Source organism: Apium graveolens, chromosome 5 (assembly GCF_009905375.1).
Source record: "Apium graveolens cultivar Ventura chromosome 5, ASM990537v1, whole genome shotgun sequence".
NCBI lineage: Eukaryota > Viridiplantae > Streptophyta > Magnoliopsida > Apiales > Apiaceae > Apium > Apium graveolens.
The window spans coordinates 1,489,364-1,509,262 of record NC_133651.1 but is presented as its reverse complement, the minus strand read 5'-3'; the positions used below and the strand labels follow the sequence as shown (position 1 = coordinate 1,509,262).

The 19,899-nt window shown below is 32.7% G+C and overlaps 2 protein-coding genes across 2 annotated transcripts; one reads left to right on the top strand and one right to left on the bottom strand.

Annotated features, from left to right (window-relative positions):
- The first annotated feature begins 926 nt into the window (after nt 1–926).
- LOC141661890 (putative histone H2A variant 3) lies at nt 927–2,727 on the top strand. Its single transcript, XM_074468905.1, has 2 exons — nt 927–1,085; nt 2,171–2,727. The coding sequence occupies exons 1-2, from the start codon at nt 969–971 to the stop codon at nt 2,465–2,467; spliced, it is 414 nt and encodes a 137-aa protein (XP_074325006.1). The 5' UTR covers nt 927–968; the 3' UTR covers nt 2,468–2,727.
- Nucleotides 2,728–3,777: 1,050 nt separating this feature from the next.
- On the bottom strand, nt 3,778–9,334 carry LOC141661888 (uncharacterized). Its single transcript, XM_074468903.1, has 7 exons — nt 8,470–9,334; nt 7,489–7,796; nt 6,605–7,279; nt 6,179–6,307; nt 5,776–5,973; nt 4,679–4,879; nt 3,778–4,249 (listed from the first exon to the last, which is right to left on the bottom strand). The coding sequence occupies exons 1-7, from the start codon at nt 8,735–8,737 to the stop codon at nt 4,127–4,129; spliced, it is 1,902 nt and encodes a 633-aa protein (XP_074325004.1). The 5' UTR covers nt 8,738–9,334; the 3' UTR covers nt 3,778–4,126.
- Nucleotides 9,335–19,899: the final 10,565 nt, after the last annotated feature.

Below are 19,899 nucleotides of genomic sequence, written 5' to 3'. Positions count from 1 at the left end.
TATAGTCAAATACAAGTAGTGTGGCTTCACTTGGAACATTATCAAATACAAATTGTATGTGTGCTGTTTTAAGGTCCAAGTTTCCAATGTAGTCAAACATGGAACATTTACCATAATTACACCAACTTTAGCGCAATATTCATCGGCACACTTGATAAACCCAAAATTACGATAATAATGTGTAATGGACAACACACACATGAAACTTATACTCCTTCACTATTTCTGCACACGTCTCAAAATGCTTTGACCGGCTCATAAAAATTATTATTTTTTAAAATTTTATTTTTTAAATAAAAATATATAATTTATACTAAAATTCACAAAAATATTTATTTTAAAATACTTAATATGACTATATGATCAAGCAACTTTAAACTAGGTGTAGTCAAACAAAAAATATGTAAACGGTCTTTCTAATATGTGCCCAATGACACATAATAAGTACTAAATTTTATGAGTTTGATGCATTTTTATTGGTGGAGTTATTGTAAATGCAGGGTCCATCAATATTTATGATTAGAGGACCAATCAAAATGCACCAAACTCATTAGAATTAGTGCTTATTATATGCCCTTGGGCACACATTAGAAACACGACAGATAAATATAAGAAAGCCCGGAGAATGTCAAACGCCGTTTATGTACTGGTTATAGAATGATTTAAAGCTTGATAAAAAAGAATAATTTAAAGTTGAAAATTAATATCATTATTCACATATATAGTTTAATAATTACATTTTTATTTTACACTTTGAACACTTCCTTATAAATTAAAAAATTTAATAAAATTATCCAAACAAATGACAATCATTTAATAGAGTCAAAAACAAAACAAAAAAATTATATTTTTATTTGTTTTGGAAAGAAAAAGTAATACAAACCGACATTTTATAATTTTAAGGTAAGGCGACTATAAAAAGAGGCGTGTGAGGAGTAAAGAAAGGAAAGAAAAAACAGGGAGAGAAAATGTCGGGGAAAGGAGCCAAGGGATTGGTATCAGCAGCGGGCAAAGCTCCTTCTTCCAAAACCCTCAACAAAGACAAGAAGAAAGCCACCACTCGTTCTGTTCGTGCTGGTCTTCAGGTCATCTCTCTCTCTCTCTCTCTCTCTCTCTCTGTCTCTCTCCCTCCCTCTCTGTCTCTCTCTCTCTCTCTCTCCCTCACTCTCTGTCTCTCTGTCTCTCTCTCTCTCTCTCTCTCTCCCTCTCTCTCTCCCTCCCTCTCTCTGTCTCTCTCCCTCTCTCTCTCTCTCTCTCCCTCACTCTCTGTCTCTCTCTCTTGCTCCCTCTCTCTCCGTTATTTGAAATTTGGGGTTAATCATTTTCGTTCTGAATTTTGTGTGGATTAATTCTAATCACTTAATTCATTGTATCTTACCCTGATTCTGTGACAGTAAAATAGACGATTTAGATTTAATTTATCCCGAAATGGTCTCTTTATTTTTCATTTGTTGCTGTTTTTTGTTTGCGTGATCATCTTGACATTGTGTAGTGTATTTATTCTTTCTATACATTTTTTGAGTTGATACTCTTTAATTCAGCAGTATAGAGATGTTCATATAGTTGCGAAATAAACTAAACCAAACTAAACAAGATGTTCCAGGTTTGTCTTGCCCAGGGACATTGGATAGACTGCTTCCGATTTTTCCAACTTATGATCTAGTGGATAACTGTTGACACTTAATCATTGTTGAGCATGACCTTGGTTTTAAACTAATTGATATCAATTTCTTGCTATATATACTATCATTAATAATATCTGGATTGTTGTCGAATGATAACCACACTGAACCTCCTTTCAGTGGAAGTGTATATTCTCCCTACTCTGCTAGGTGGTGTACCAGATAATTTGTTTTCCAGTTTTTAAATGGAATCAGTTGACATATCTATTACATGTACGTGTAGGCAAAATCGACATTGTATAGTGGGTTACTTTTTGATTTTTGATCCATTTATTGATTGTTTAATGTAAGGAGCATAACATTTTGCATTGTACTATCCTTTAGTTTAAGGGGTATTAGTCGTCTTGGATATGTTTTATTGATAATGTTGTGTGATTGTTTCGTAATATTGTCAATAATCAAGAATAAAGCATATGTTGTTCATCTCAGAAACTATTACTGTTCTCTCTGGCTCTCATTTCTAGATGTTATTCGTTTGTTTATTGCAGTTTCCAGTGGGTCGTATTCACAGGCTTTTGAAGACGAGGGTTTCTGCAAATGGAAGGGTTGGAGCAACAGCTGCAGTTTATACAGCAGCAATACTGGAGTATCTGACTGCAGAAGTGCTGGAGTTGGCAGGTAATGCAAGCAAGGATCTAAAGGTTAAACGTATAACCCCGAGACACTTGCAGCTTGCTATTCGGGGAGATGAAGAACTCGACACTCTCATTAAGGGAACCATAGCCGGTGGAGGAGTTATTCCTCACATCCATAAGTCGCTTATCAACAAGTCTTCCAAGGAGTAAGATGAACCGCAGAGTTTCTACTCGTGGAGACTGAAAAGAATTTAAAAGAAACACAATGCAAAACTCGATACATGCAGTGTCCATCTGTTTCTTTGTTTTGAGTCGAACAACCTTTACAGTGGCGTATGACTTTAAACATCAGTTTCTCTTGTCTGAAATGTTATGAACCTCAATTTTGTTTGCTGTTTGTCTTTTGAGTCTTGTTCTTGTGACATTTTTGTGTTTAAGCCTTCTAATATGATCTGTGCTTGGGTGTGTGACTCCGTTTGTTTGGAAATTTCGGGGACAGGGAAATGATATGGTTCCGTTTTTCTGTTTTTCTTCCCCTAATCGGCGATCATGAGCTTTTTTAGCCGGAGCACCGGAGGGATTGGATAGTAAAGTCCAATCTCTGATTCTTATAATCTCAAATATAGTACTTTTATAGATAAGTGTGTTTAATTAAGTTATAAGTCAAGTATTAATAAAGTAAAGCCTAGAAACGAGAAGTTAGTCATTAGTGTTTGGAGTTTCAGCTTGAACTCAATTTCGTCATGTGTTTACTTTTTGTAACTAGCAAGTATTTGTAATCCGGGTTAAAATTTTATTATTAGCTGTATCTTTCATTTTTACCATTTTCATTCTTAACGTTAGAAGTCAATTGGATGAACAAATTGCAAAATGCAGAAATGTTTCTTTCTCCGAGTAATTAGAGTTATACGTCTTATAAATAATTATCTTTAATAAATCTTGGCGATTAGCGAGAATCGAACCCAGAATGTGGAATGAAAAATATAAGATTGTACCGATTAAAAAAATACTCCCTTTTGATGTATACAGTTTTTTCATTTTAAGGTGAATATAAAATATATATTAAATTTTAAATAACAAGTTTTTCTTGGACACAAAAAAGTTTAAAATATTATTTATGAAATTATATTTTTTAAAAAGTATTAAAATACGTTCCCAGCCCCGGCACGCAAATTTACAGGGGGGGTATACAAGTAATTGGGCATCTTATCGTACAAAACCAGTCAGATTGTTGTTTGCACGGATTTTTAGATAGTGTTTGTGTACTGTATATTTTTACAACTGATTTGAGCGGCTGACAGATTCTCTGAATCTTCATTATGCCCCATTATGCACTCCTGACCTCTTAAAAAGAAGCCTAATTAAAGAGAACAATACAATAATTATTAAATATAAAGAAATATGTAGTATCTTCTCTTAATACTCTAAATTCAATCACATCACCATTCACCAGCAGCAGCAAGAAGATGTAATACATGTTAAAAAGTAGAAACAAGGAGATATAATAGAAGATAACACACTTTGGTTTGTAGAAAACATGCCTGACTGAGCGCTTTCATTACCAACTTGAATATAATGTACAAAGATGTTGATCCACGACATGAGTGGTTAACAACAGGACTTTCTGAGCACACTAAAAGTTACTAGACCTCACCAACAACAAGGCAGAGGGAAGATACAGAAAACATACATGAAAGAGTTCTATGACATCCTGCGGAGGCTACTGGTATGGCTCGAAACTAGTCAAAAAAACAACTGAAAGAAGAGGACTTCTTTTGAGAGTGAACTACAGGCTGGGGGAAGGGCAAAAGGAAAACCCCAATCCCAAACCCCACAAATAAACCTATTTGTACTTAATAACAAATGGTCCTACAAGTTTTGTAAATCTCGTATTCTTAAGAGTCTGCTTATAAAGGGTGATAAGGCTGCGAGCAACGCCTTTGGACACTCTTCATGCGGAAGATGGCCACAACCAGATATTGCTACCAGTCTCTGCAATGCAACAGGTCAGTTCACGGTCAGATATGTTAATCTTATAAATTATACCTAATTAACAAATTCTTTGCACACATCACATCAAGGATAAAACATAATGACATTATCTGTCCAAAATATAACAGCTTTAAACCTTTGCACTCATTACATCAAGGATAAAACAGCTGTTTCTTGAATTAATACACATTTATTTTCTATCGAGGATTTTCTAACTTTACAGTTTTAAATAAGTACCAGCTCAATAACTCCAGGTTCCGAATAAAACTAAACTGGTCAATACACTATAATTACTAAATAAATGATACTCATTTAAAGGTTTTTATGTCCAACTATAACGTATCATTTCACTTTAGTAGTTAGTACCGAGACTTAAATTCACATGCTACCTCGTGATTCATGAAGTGAAAGTAATAGTGCAATACTTACAGAATTTACAAATTTCGAAGCCATAGTTTGAACAGTATTTAAAGAGACAACAGCATCTTCAGCTCCTGCGATAACTAAAACTGGGATATCTTGAACTGCTGCTACTAAAGATGCTGCATCTTTCGGGGAGAGAACTGTTTCAAATGATAGTCTAAGTATCTCATGGAGTGCTTCAACCCAGCCTTCTACATACAAAGGGGCCTGAATATAAATAATACCAACTCAGCAAAGGGAGATTTAAAATGCTGATCTAGAGGATGGTAATGTATACAAGTACCAATTACAAAAGATGTCACGTTGGATGATAGATGAATAAACAGGAAAAAGAAAAAAACAGGGCCATTTGTTTCTGTAGTTATTCACCACTTTCTATTAGCCAACATTTTTTGACCGATTGTACGTAATTAAACCAAATCACATATTCCCCTGTATTTAATTGTAAAGCGAATATCAGCCTACCTTAGTCCATAAACAAAACATCGGTTTAAAATAGCAGAAGTGAGTAATGCTAATTCAACTGGAGATAGAAATAGTCTTAAACCATGATTTGGTGGTATTGTTGGAGCAAAGTCGCAAATACTTGTGTTGGCAATCACCAAGATTGTAACATTACAAACACCGCATTCACATGTCCTATACAAAACCATTACCAACCTATATAGAGTATCTTCATTATAAAATCTAATGATCCAATAACAGTATACTATTCATATTACATAGTTTCCTGCTGTTATAAGCTGGTAAACTTTTTCAAAATAGAAATTTTTACTAGTTTGAACAAGTTTTCAAGAGAAAGAGATAAAAGCTGAAACTTTACTAAACCAATGGCGTGTCACACTTATAAATAATTAGCCATATAAAGAATTTTGCTCATGTAGTGTTCTAACAAGGTGAAGGTGAAGAGACTTTTTTTAAAATTCGTGCTTTACAATGTATGTGGCAAGGGACATTTCATTGAGACTTTTGAACAAAAAGGATTTTGACAGAGTAGCAGATGGCAGACAGTCAAAGTACCAATAGAAATAGAGCAGGCATTTTAGTGTTTCATGTCTGTTAAGCAGGGAAATAGCCTTAATATATATACAGACATTGCTTACTTTATAGAGACTTGTGATTTCTGTTGTTAACTTGGTAGCATCATACCAAGCACGCCGATTGCCTACTTGTGTGATCTCTGCCCGAAGTAGACTTACAAGGTTTCTTTTCAGTGCAGTTCCCAAAATTATTCTAGCAAAGCCAGGAACAACTTCTCTTGACAAGCTTACATTCAGTAATACCAACCCCTTGATTTCAACCTGCATTTACAATCATCAGTACGCTTACATAGATGGATGAGGTTATCACAGTACATATATGATGAAATGCGGGTTAGATACTAATTGACATGTAAATACAATTAAACATAGATCTAGCTTTAGTTTATTCTTTTTAAAGAATCATGAACATGCACAAAGATTAGAAATACAGTGTTCTCATTTATCCAAAGTGCGAGCTCCTCACATTGACAGAGGTTGCAGAGGACATCACTTTCTGTGCAGCTTTCATTGCAAGCAGGCCTCCATCATCATGACCAACAAGAACAACAGAAGAAAACCCCATCTCCGAACAAAAATTTAGAAGCAGGTCAACCTGGAAACATATGTTATCGCAAAGATGTTCAGATAAGGGTTGTCATGGAGAATAATACAGTGTAAATTGGGTATAACAAAAAGGGCATACAACTACGTTGATGATGGGATTAAAATATTACATGCAGAAAACCACAATGAACATAACTGCAGATGGACGGTTCCTATTTTATACATGAGAAATGAATGGCTAAGAAGACAATAATGAAACCTCAGTTTACTTGAGCAACATTCATAATAGTAATTTGATCAAACTCAATGTGCAAGAAAAATGATAATATATCCTGCAGGCAATAACCTGAGTTTCAAGCTTGTAAGGATTAGGCAGCTGATTATCTTCCCAGTCCTGTTTCTGTGGCCTAGATGTTAATCCCCATCCAGGACGATCAAAAGCGGCAACTGTGCAGCCAACCTGCCGAGCCAACACATCCATTACATGCCTCCATGAGAAGATACCCCCTCCAAATCCATGCACTAGAACAATGCCAAAATGACTAATTGTACTCGAATCTTCCACCACAGGAGAATGATGTCCACTCACATCCTCAAAATCACCAGTTTCATCCAAGCTCAACATTGGAATATCTTCTGATTGTCTAGAATAAGTTGATCGATCTAATAGTGGTGTATGGAGCGAGGAGGAATTAAAGTGGCTGCTAAAGCTCCTTTGAAGATGATACTTACTTTTTGGATATACATTTAGTGAAGGCCTATTAAGAAAGGTTGAAGAAGACAAGGAACGAGAAGGGGCACCAGATAAGCTAAGCTTGTAGTGTACGTTAAGCCCTTGGGTCATCATAAATAAGCTGTCAGTATCTGCTAATAACCGAACTGGAATTTCCTCATGATCACAAGTAACCCCCCCAGGCCTTCTATTCAACTCACTATCACTTCTTAGTGTCTTCCCTGCAATGGGAGTGGGTGATCTTGGAACTTTCTGATAACCAGAAAATGATATTTTGCATGAAAGAATCTGTTATCATTAAAAAGATTCATCAGAAAACAGAGGTCATAAAGTGGTATTCGACTATTCGAGCACTTAATATATAAGACGCTAAAGCATAATTATTTGTAATTTAATGGTCAGGAGCTAAAGTGTGATTCAAATTTCCTTCATGAATATAGTGATATAAGAAGCGATGTTTTCAACTTTACTTAGAAAAAGAAGTATTATAAGCTTACAGATTCTGGATCAACTCGATGCAACATTAATTTCCTCCTTGCTCTGCAGCTTGTGCGATAAGCAACAACAATGTGCCCTAAAGCAAAGACCACGGAGGAGAGAAATAACACAGGCATTCCCCATGACTTCTTTAAATGTAGTTTCCGCTTTGTCAGAGACAAGGAAGCTTCAGCCTCAATTTGAGAATTGACAGAAAAAACACAAGCCTTAACCGAAAGAAGTAGTATCGAAGCAATGGAAGACATCGTAACAGTTCCTAAATAAGGCCCGTGTGAGAGAGCAGGTCCATCACACATATAATACACACCTGAACCATATAAAGATAAAACAATTAGGGCTTTATCATAGACTGCAGCATTCACCAGTCTCCACCTATATGCAGTTTTAAGAACTCCATTAATTGATTTAGTAAGTAAATCCAAAATCTCCTTTCAAATATGTGCAAGAGCATAACTCATCTCCTGTTACATTTAGGTGTTAATTCAATTCAATATATTATTAACCCACCTAATGCAATTATAAATTTCATGCAAATCAAATTAACCACCATAACAAACAGATTGGACAACATAAAAATCTAGATTCGCGACGGAGCTAACATGTACCAATTACATAATCCACATTCACTACAATGCTGCATTTATTCTTTAATCAAACAAAATTGTGCACAGAACATACAAAAACAATACAATGTTGCATATAAACAAAACATCTAATGAAAGAGGGAGGGAGAGAGAGAGGGGGGGAGAGGGGAGAGAGAGAGGGGAAGGGAGGGAGAGAGAGAGAGAGAGAGAGAGAGAGAGAGGTGGGGGAGGGAGAGAGAGAGAGAGAGAGAGAGAGAGAGATTTTGCACAAAACATACAACAACAATACAATGTAGCATTAAAAAACAAAACATATAATGGGAGAGAGAGAGAGAGAGGGAGAGAGAGGGAGAGAGAGGGGGAGAGAGAGGAGAGAGAGAGAGAGAGAGGACATACTGGTGATAAGGAGAGATCTGATAACGGAAACGAGGGGAATATCAATCAAGGAAGAATTGAAAGCGTAACGATGAAGATGAGATCGAAAGGAATGACAAGTAACACAAGTAAAACTAGAAATCAAAAGAGCAGGAAACAATACATCTCCAATTGCAACTAACAAAGGTAAACACAAAACCAAAAGCGAAACCACCATTGCAATCATAAAATATATAGTACGAGCTATTCGTCTCATTTTCTCCACCATTCCTTTACTACTCGCCGCCATTCTTATCCTCTTTCTCCCCCAAAACAAAACAAATGATCCCCAAACCACCGAAATTACACTTAATAACTTAATATCAACAACAAATAGTGATGATGAAGATTGAGATGAAGTTTAATTCAATTAGTCATGTAAAATGTATGTATATGTGTATGTATATGTGAATAGATCGGAGAAGACGAATCGAGAAACACTAGCCGATGGAGCGGTAACTCATTGGCCATCATGATGACGTGGTGGCCGAGTCTCCGCTTTTAATGAAGATAAAATTACAGAACGTGTGTAATTTGAATTTGAATTATGATGACGCCATGGCTAGGGTTTCAAGAAGAGCTTGAAATTGAGGCGTAATGGTTGATTTCAATTAGAGAGATTTTTTCTCCAACTCTCTCTCTCTATCTCTCTCTCTCCTCTTCTCTTCCTTTCCTCTCTCTCTATCTCTCTCTCTCGCTGGTTTTGTATGTATATGTGTTTGGGCGAGAGAGATTACTGTATTTTTTGGTTAATTAATCACACTGCTTTTTTGCATGCCTGGCAGCTTTTGTTTCTCTCTCCTCTCTCTCCCTCTCTCTCTAGAGTCTACCGTTCTATCCCTCCTCGTTGTTCCGTTGATCCTTTTTCGTGTTTTCTATTTTTATCTCGCGATAAATAATGGGATTTTCTGTTTTGACCGTTTGCGGGTAACGTTACTTTTTATACTTTTATTTTGTTTGTGATGTTTTTTTGGCTTAAATAAAAGATTATCATTAGAGTGTTACTTTTTTTTTCTTTTTTTTATCGTAGGTAACCCGCATTCGCTATCCTTCGGGTGCGCACTGGGTAAACTCTACGGGCTCACGTAATAGTCTGCAAAACACGTGAATCAAGGTAAAACTTTTTTAATCTTCATAGTTTACGATCTTTAATGTAAAATAATTACGAGCAAAGAAAAAGAGTTATATAAAAATCATTGCTTCATTGGTCATTGTGGAAATCATATACATTTTGTAATCATATGAATAATTTCAGAAAAAATGTTTTTTTTCAAATCATTACCAAGCATGTAAATATAGAATATTCATTTCGAATCATTACGAGACTTGTAAATATAGTCTAGCACATGTTCAGATCATTTATTTTTTACATATCTGAATTTATAGTATAACACATGTTTAGATCATTTATTTTTTACACATCCAGATTCCTAACTTTCGACGATGCTGAGTTTCTTAAGATAGTTTAGAAAATTATGAATGAAAAGCATATGACAACCGGTTTGACATAATTTATTTAGAGCATTAATTTGATAGATTTTGCATTATTCATTTATTTCATTTATATATGTCGAGATAAACAGTTTATTAATAAAGTGTTGTTAGAGCAATTCCAACAAGTTCCTTAAACTTTATGTAAAAATAATATAATTTAAATGCCTCATAATTATTTAGAATTCAAAATTTATTATCATCTCCAACAACATCTTTATCCCACCTCTTAACTTATATTTTATTAATAAATGTACTTATTATATTGGAAAAGAGATATATGATGTTAATAAAAAAATTGAACATAATTCATGTATGTGAGTAATGAAGGACAAGAGGAAAGGACAGAGACTCCTAAAAGAGAGGAGGACAAATTGGTTGCCAGGTGTTTGAGTAAGAGTTAGGAGGCTGTTGGAACTTATTTTTCCAAACTTTTTCTCAAAATTTAACTTAGGAGCTTGAAATGAGGAGTTGTTAGAAATGCTATTAGAGCAAATCCAGTATCTTAACAAGTTCGTTATAAATATTGTAAAATATTAACTCTTAGTGATTTAAGACGTGATTTTGAATTTGAACTCTAACAATGATCCTTATTTTCATTCATTATTATAATAATAATAATAATTTTGAATGAGATATGAAAGAAAGATAGAGAAAAAAACTTAAAAGAAGAGAGAGAAATCAAATTTTTATTGACAAAAATAAAATAAGGGATAAATTGTGATTCATTAAAGACCACTAATACACTGTTGAAGTGTATTTTTTTGTCACATTTCTTATATTTGAAGTTAAGAGCATGTTTAAGGGAGTTGTTGGACTTGCTCTTACAGTGATTAAGTTTACGTCTCTCTACAAAAATTATGAATTCGACTTCTAATATATACGTTTGTGATTAGTTATAAAAAAATCGAGCAGTGTAAACAGAGGAGGATTTAGTAAGGAGTCCCCCACAAAATAAAATTTTGCCATTTTTATCATTTCAATTTCTGAAAATATTTAAAAGCGCCCCTATAATTCAAAAATATAAAAATTTATTCATAAAATATAGTCAGTATCCCCGGGGAATATAATTTCTCGATCCGTCCTTGACCAAGTTCCGAACTCGCATTCCAACAGGCAAAAGGAGTGAAAGAAAACAGGGAAAAGGTAAAAAAAGAGTGAAAATAGGAACCCCACAAAAAGAGGGGTTGAGTATGGACAAACCAACGGCAAATAAATATGGTGAATATATTTAGGGAACGCCGCCCCAGAACGTGACCGTTATTTTCATCAAAGTGGTACTACAAAACCCACAAGGAGGTCGTGCTCCGCATCTTTAAGTCCCTTCAAAACGGTGAAAGAATATTACTATGTGCCTCACACCCAGCCGCGCAGGGGACAAGTACCCTTTAGGGTGATTCCACATTTTTATGCTTAGGAGTCCGGTTTGCTTCTAGATTTTTGTGTTTTTTTAATATTGATAAAATATTAATTTAAAATTGTTGTAAGTATTTTTCTAACATTTTGAGATTCTGAAGTGATCGCTTAGAGCAACTCCCACAGATTAGCTATATTTGATCCTGAACTAAAATTCTAGGAATTTTGCAGAAATTTGAATTTAAATGTTATGTTTATTCCTTAAAAAGTTAGCATTTTTCTCTCATGTTTTATTTATAAGGAACCACCAGTGATTCTTTATCTTGTTTTTAATAATAATAAATTCATTTCTCTTTTTTCTCCGTTTCAAATGCATAACTAGAGCTTAAATATAATAATAAAATATTAATAGGATACATGTATAAGAAATGTTGTTAGGGTTGAATTACAATAAAATATCTTAAAATACTATGATCCATTTTTATAATAATAATTTTGAGGAATATGTTATGACTCTATTGGAGTGCTCGTACTCAACAAATTAGTACTATCAACTTAAGATCTTAGAGTTTCGCATTCATTAGAATATCTCCAATGTACTTGCAAATTTGCAATGATGCAACATTTGTGGCGCAAATATGGTTGCGTAGGGATGAGTATCGGGCGGGTTGCACGGATTAGAGAGGTAAATTATTTGACCAGATTTTTTTGATTTTTCAATTATTCTAAATCATATTCATAACCGTAACAGTTACTTAAAAATCATAATCACCCAAATTATAATGGTTCGGATTAGACGATTTCCGTTCAAATTGTTAAGAAAATATATGCATATGTGTACTCGAAAAAAAAAATGAGCTAATAAATTACCAATTAGATCAAATTTATTATTGAAACTTTTTACACCCCTCTAAATAGCTGAAATACATACTTGTACTAAATGTGTATATATTGCACTTTACTATTTTACTATATCATATTCGTTTATATATCAAATAAGGGGATAATTTGCTCGCACGGATTGACTCAATTGTTTAAAAGGAAAAAAAATTTCTCTTGGTCACAGGTCGAATCTCACTATAGAAAAATTTATAATTATACTTAATGAACTAGAGTATGTCATTTAAGTGCGATTTACTTTGGTTCAAATTGTTTGCAGACTATTGTGTGAGTCCGTGGAGTTTACCCAGTACACACCCAAAAACTTATCGGAGGTGCTCTTAACAAACCAGTAATGTTTTCTTTCTTGAGAGGGTATTGTACCAATATTCTATCTTTTATTTATTACTACCCTTATTTTCTTTAATATATGAAACTTGATTTTTTCACATATATTTTTAAGAATTTTGATAGCATATTTAAAATTATTATAATTCAATTTATTTTATTATTTTAAATTTAATAAGTGTTGTTGGAGAAATTTCGTAACAACACGAAATCGGAGGGTTGCTGAAATAATTGAGCGATTTGTGTATAATTGTGAGATTAGGGTTTATGAAAAAGAGAGGCTGGACTTGGGAGGTGTCTCGATTTGTCTCGTTGTATCGGATTCCTTTGCCAAGATGTCTGCGTACCAATTTATATTGGATCAAGACTACGCAGTTCTGTGAAATTTGGGATTATCCCTAAGAGACTTTAGGGATAAGTTTCGTTAATGCGGTAATTACCGATTTTATCTGATTTAATCTGAGCGTTGCGATATCTTCCTGATTTGAAGAATATCGTTGAGAGATATTTTCTATAATGGATTTATTGAGATTGATTATTTCCTCGTTTCAGAGAGAGGATAACTTGGGCATTAAACAATTAAGTATTAAATAGAATTAATAATTAATAAATTATAAAATTATTAAAAAGTATTTGTCATGCCAAAACGTGGCATAACAATAAAAAAATTCAATAAATACAATTATAACTACGTAATTAAAATTCCTAAACATATGCAAGCGCACTGAAATGTCAAACATCAAATATTAAAAACGGGAGTAGAGATTAGGGAAAGTTGATAAAATTAAATGTAGACTTTGTAGGATATCTCTACTATAATATTAAAGACGAAACATTAAAGGTCTGGTTGTTGATATTTGATCATTCAATCTTGAGTCCTCCGATCAAATTGATGAAAGCTGTTAAATATAATTTTAAAAATTATTATTAACGTGATATAAAAATCGAATAATACAAGTAACATATTATTAAAATTATAATTTATAATATATAATGATAAAAATGACGGTACATCACATTATATAGTAGTTAGTAGTATTAAAAAACATTATTCCATAGACAATAAAGGACAATCCATTCATTTCTTTTGCATGAATGCGCTCAATATAATTTATTAAATATACCTGTCTAAAATTGTGACTCATCAATTTATTCACTCCACTCGCATGAGAGGTCTACATAGCTCTTGTTTCAAAAATTAATATTACTATATACTCCCTCTATCTCATTGATTTATATACGTTACTTTTTGGCACGCTTTTCAATACTCATTTAAAACATAATTTCACAATATTTTTTTAAATTTTTTTCTTCTGAATAAAAGTTTCATGCTTAAACTTTTATTCAAAAAAAAAATTGAAAAAATATTACAGAACTATATTTTATAAAAACGTGCAAATAGTAAACGTATCATAGGGACGGAGGGAGTATCATGTTTACATCTGACTTTTTTCTTGGTAAACTTCGTATACATTATAATACAAAGAACATATTAATAGTAATAAAAAACTAATTTGAAGCAAAAATCGGAAAGACACTAATTTTATCCATGAAAATTAAAGTTTGAGCAATATATTTGAAGTATTTAAGCGGTGGAGACGGAATAGATGTGAGGAAACGAAGACACGCAATACGACCAGCAATTTTTGTGTTAAGTGTTCATATTATATGATAATTACGAAAATTTATATGTTTGGTGCGTATTTTTTTTAAAATAGTATAGACTCACTGCATTTTTAAAATTATGATATAAGAGGATAAATAAAAATTTTAAACATTAACAGGAACCGGGATTTAAAATATGTTCATTCCCTTCATATAAAAGAGGTTTTGAGGTACTTAATTTGAAGAAAAAACGTTACGTCTCATATTTTTTTATTTTCAACGATACGTTTTATTTTATATCATACTAAGAAAGAGCCCTTCTTTCCTATATCTTTTTCTTTATCCATTCAAATTAAACTTAAAAGGGGTAGCCAAATTTTTAGGATCTCTTTATTCTAAACAAGATAGAGGTTATTACATTCAATGAATTCATAACTTTTTATTTGGTTGTAATAAGATTTAAAAAAAATGTTTAGAACTCCATAAAATAAATTTTAATTCTCGAATACATATTTTGAGGTATCTGTTTAATATTTATTATTACTTTAGTGATCCAAATGATACCCCGTTAAGTTTGATGATTAAACTGATATATGATCTTAAGTTGGGTGATCACTTTGATATTTAACCCATTCAATTAATGTGATTAAGTCTATTAAGAGGTTTGGGTAAACTCAAAAAATAGGAGTAAGTGCCTAATTTTGGATAACTATCCTCTTGATCACATGTTCGAATCCCACGGGAGAAAAATTTATAATTATATCTCCTGAGTCAGAATTTGTCGCTTAAATGCGGTTTACCTTGGTTCACGTGATTTGCAGACTATTACGTGAACCCACGGGAGAAAAATTTATAATTATATCTCCTGGCTGTTGGGAATTACCTACTATAAAAAAACTTGTATGTTGAAACGGAGAGTGGGCGAGTATAACACAGGATTACAGGTATGAGCGGCGGAAGTGATGATGTGCGTTCAGGCTGCCCTGTGAAAAGAATAAAATACACAACCGTTGCGCAAACTTTTCGAAGGATAATTTTAAATTTGAAGGACGTTAGAGACAAATATTTGAAAAATAAGGTTAAACATGCTATTATTTAATTTTTTGAATTAAACCTAGACAAATAATAGTGTAATAAGATTGGACCCACATATATTAATAAATTAAAATATATTGAACGTTATATTAGTCATTTGTGAATCAGTTCGGATACGTAGTATTAGAATAACGAACTTAATTAATGGAAAATGTTATTTTTATATTAACTTTTTTTATTTTCAGAGCTGGAAAAATATGAAAAAACGAAATTACCCTTACATTACTTTTCTCTCTTTGTCGTTATCGTGTATGTTGGGGACAATTTTATCTTTTGAGTAATACTAGATAACACAAAAAAATTATAAAAAATTGTTACAAAATGATGTAACATTATTGATGTGACAGTATGAGTTAATTTAATTGATGATATTGATGTTGATCCGGTGTGCCTTTTTTTATTTAGAAAATTAAAGGTTGTTAAATAACATTTTGTAATTATTTTTGATATCTCTATTATTTTACTTTATCTTTTCATACTTTGTTTGTTTTGAAAATAAAAAATATGCTCAGAGAATAATGTTTTCCTAATTTTTCATATTTTGTTTGTTCTGAAATATAAAATACTAGTATATAACATGTGCGATGCACGGTCGTTTTTATCATTATATAAGATAAATTATAATTTTAATAATACGTTGCTTGTAGGATTCGATCTTATATCACTTGAATAACAATTTTTGAAATTATATTTAACGATTCTTATCAATTTGATCTGACCGCTTTACATAAATGATCAAGAACCAACAACCAAATTTTTAATATTTTATTTTTAATATAATAGTATAGATATTCCGAGAATAGTATTTCCCTAATTAATCATAATAATGAACTTCACATAGAATGTATATGAATTAAAATAGGTTGTGAAATTGAAAAAAATAGGAGGTGGGGCACACCGATCACGACCGTAGAATCAAGTGATGTCCCTATCTCGACGTGATCTTGTGCGTTTTGCATGCAATGCTAGGGTGTTACTCGCACAAAAGTGGCGCATTGAGAAGCAAAAAGGCATAAAATTTTATGTATTATTATTAGCATGGTCACCACAATGGTCCATCCCCCTTTCTGGCCCTTTGCAGACATCAAGCCACCACTAAATACACACGCATTTCGCTACTGATAGGAACTACACGCACATCATATCTTAGAGCTGTTCCATCCCTTGTTATTTTCTCTTTGACCTGCATGTGCTGCTTGTAAATTTGTTTTTAACATTCTCTTATCTCGTTCTGTCCGTCGATTCTTGTAATCATCTATCCGGTTATAATTTTAGGCGCATAAGTTTAATATCAAAAATTTTGGTGAATGTGTCGGTTGATGTCATCAATCCGTGTTTAATATATTATTTTTAGGACTTTTTGTCTTGTCAAAATATTATACTATCTCTGTCTCTTTTTAGTTGTCATATTCGACTTTGATCCAGTCAAATTGAGTAAAATTTGACTGAGATTTATTAATATTTTATAATTGAAAAAAATAGAAAAATTACATCACTGAAAAGTAGTTTTAATCAACTTTAATATATAATTTTTAGTTTTTTTAAATAATATAAAAGTAATATTTAATCTTTGATACAAAATTTGCTAATTTGACTTCTATAAAAGAAAATGTGACAACTAAAAAAGAACGGAGGTAATAATAAATAACTAATTGCTAATAATTGATTGTGTGTATCTGTCTTATCTTACCGCGCACGTGAAATAATCGAGAAGGAGCTTGCACAATATTCATGACCTTTACTTAAATTCAAGCGTTTATTTAAAATCGAATCTAGGATCTTATTAGGCGGTAAGCTCGTAAAGTTCTGAACTCGCCCCGGTGAGTTATCGCGGTTGGATAATTTTATATTTTTTATTTCTTACTAAAAATACTAATATATTTTTTCATGATATTTTTTTATTTAACATCTCGGATGCTTTACATATGGCAGGTACCATAGGCTTTTGTAGTTTTGTGCCCTGCTTAATCATAATGTCAGGACATTAGTGGACAAAAATCTAATTCTAATCAGTTTCAAGATATATTAAACAAAAGGGATTAATTATACTTACACAAGCGTGTCTTATATATTACTCCCTAACCTATATTTTTTTTATTTGTCGTTTTGACTTTTACACGTATTTCAATGTGATTTGACTGGCTAGTTAGAAATATAATTTTAAAAATTTTCTTTTTGTGAATTAAAATATAAGTTGTCTACTTTTATTTACAAAAAAAAAATTTATAAATGATAATTTTAACTATGCGGTCAAAGCACATTGAAATGTGTGCAAAAGTTAAAGCGACAAATAAAAAAAACAGGGGGAGTATATAGAAGTATTGATATAGAAATCAGACGATTTTTTAAAAATCGCCGATAAATTGTTTAAAAAATGATTAAATTAAGTGTTTGATTTCATTGTTAATCGGACGATTTGATCGATTAAATCGTTAATAAATTATTCAATTTTTTTTAAATTATACGATAAATTACAAATCAGTAACTCAATCAAATAATTCCGATTTTCGAAATATGTCAATCGTTATCATGCAATGAGAAGCAATTGTGGTGTCAATCATCACATTTAGACCTCAATGACCAAAGTTAATACCCTTTACATGACTAAATATAATATAATATAAAATAATCAAAATAGTTGTACAGTAGTAAATAATAATTGAAGCTACTTGGAAATAATAATGTTATAAATACCAACTTGAAATTAAGGCAGTACAGCTTGTTGAAAAACAAGGCATGCACATATGGGCTCTTTTGTCTCTTATGTCATCACAACGTTATAATGTTTTCGTGTGTGTATATATATTAATTAATGCCCGTTATGTCACTAATTTTGAAAATGAGAACAGCGTGAACCCCGCCAAAGTATGTACAAATTAACGGACAGTGCTCACAAATTATATTCAAACGGTTTATCTGGTGTGTGTTCATAGTCAGGTGCTAAAAAATATAATTCATAAGTTATAAAAATTTTATTACTCATTATTAATGAGCTCTCCACAAATATTTTATGGATAACTCTTCAAACACTAACTCTTAGTATGCGCCCACGTGCACACGGAAAAAATCCATATTCAATTTGCAGTACAAACAATGTGGTAATTGCACATAATTAATAAGATAAATTAATTAATTAGAGTTGAATAGCTCAAGTTTCTCTTAGTTTTTCCAAAAACGGTTCCCGTAATATTTCCCGAACAACGAGTTGTCATCGTGATATGAGATGTTTACTGGTAAATGAGGTGGACCCCACGTGTATTAAAATAAAACACACAAATGAAAAGATGACACATGTTATTTTGGGAAAGTTTTTGGGATTATTTTTGGGTACGTAACATTACTCGTTTAGTTTATCCTCTGTTATGTCAGAGTTTGATCCAAGTTCATTTCGAAATTTATTATGACCGGTACTCGTTTATAAAGTCATAGTAAGTCATATTGATATAAAAAAACAAGATACATAAATTTATAGAAGTACATTAACCAATAACCAGACCAAAATATAGGCATATAGCTGCATGAGTGTTACTGCCTAACAGGCTAGTTTGACTCAAGATTTGGTTTAGGTCAAGTCCAATCCACAATAAGACCCGCTATGGCCCAGTCCAGTCCAATCCACAATTAGATGGGCTATAACCAAATCCAGTCAAAATGGTTTGCATGAGGCTTGGTTACAGATTGCAAGAGTGACGAATCATTTCACATAAATGTACACAATTTTGATTCATTTATTATTAGTACAAAATTTAAAAAGCGTGAGTTGCATATTCAATTATTCATCAACTACTTTCGGTTCATTCTAACTCTGTATTTTGTAGGTTTAAATAGGTTGAACACTTCAACTTAAACACGATATTAATAGTGTTCCCCTTTCCCAACCAAAGATTAATCGGAAACTAATTATCAGCCAACAAATCACAACCATTCAATTTGAATATTTACAGATACATTAAACATTTCTGCAATAATTTACTGCGAAAGGTACGCATTCGTAATAACCCATTCATTGTGAAAGACAATGGCTGATTCATTGTGAGAGACACCTTCTCAAAATTTAACTTTTGCGGGGCACTTCGATGATTCAAGGATGCAAGTAGTCATGCGGTTTCTGAACAACCAGACAGAGGGGAAACTAAAGCATAGTACAGTTCAAGAAGTGACAAATTTGTTCAATGTATCAAGGAGAACAATCAGCACAATATGGAAAGGCAGCAAGTGAGCCATACAACATGTCAACAAAGGGTCATAACTCAGGGAAAAAAAGAATACAAGTGCAGCCTAATGCAATAACTGGGATAAATATGGGGGACAGAGCATGCATAAGAGACTGGGCAGTACAACTTAAAGTATCTTCAACTACGGCAAATGGAATGATAAAGAGGGGACTCATTAAACCTCGCACAAACCCTTTACATCCTGCTTTGAAATATGCAAATCTATTTCAAAGGGTTGAATGGGTTTTAAACTTGCTAATGGGAGACACACCAACAACAAAGAGACAGTATTATCCCATGTACAACTCCATACACATTGATGATGGAACCGAGAAATATCCCTTGCAACAACAACTTCATACACATTGATGATGGAACCGAGAAACAACAACAATCGAATTAAAACGATACCTTACAACAACAA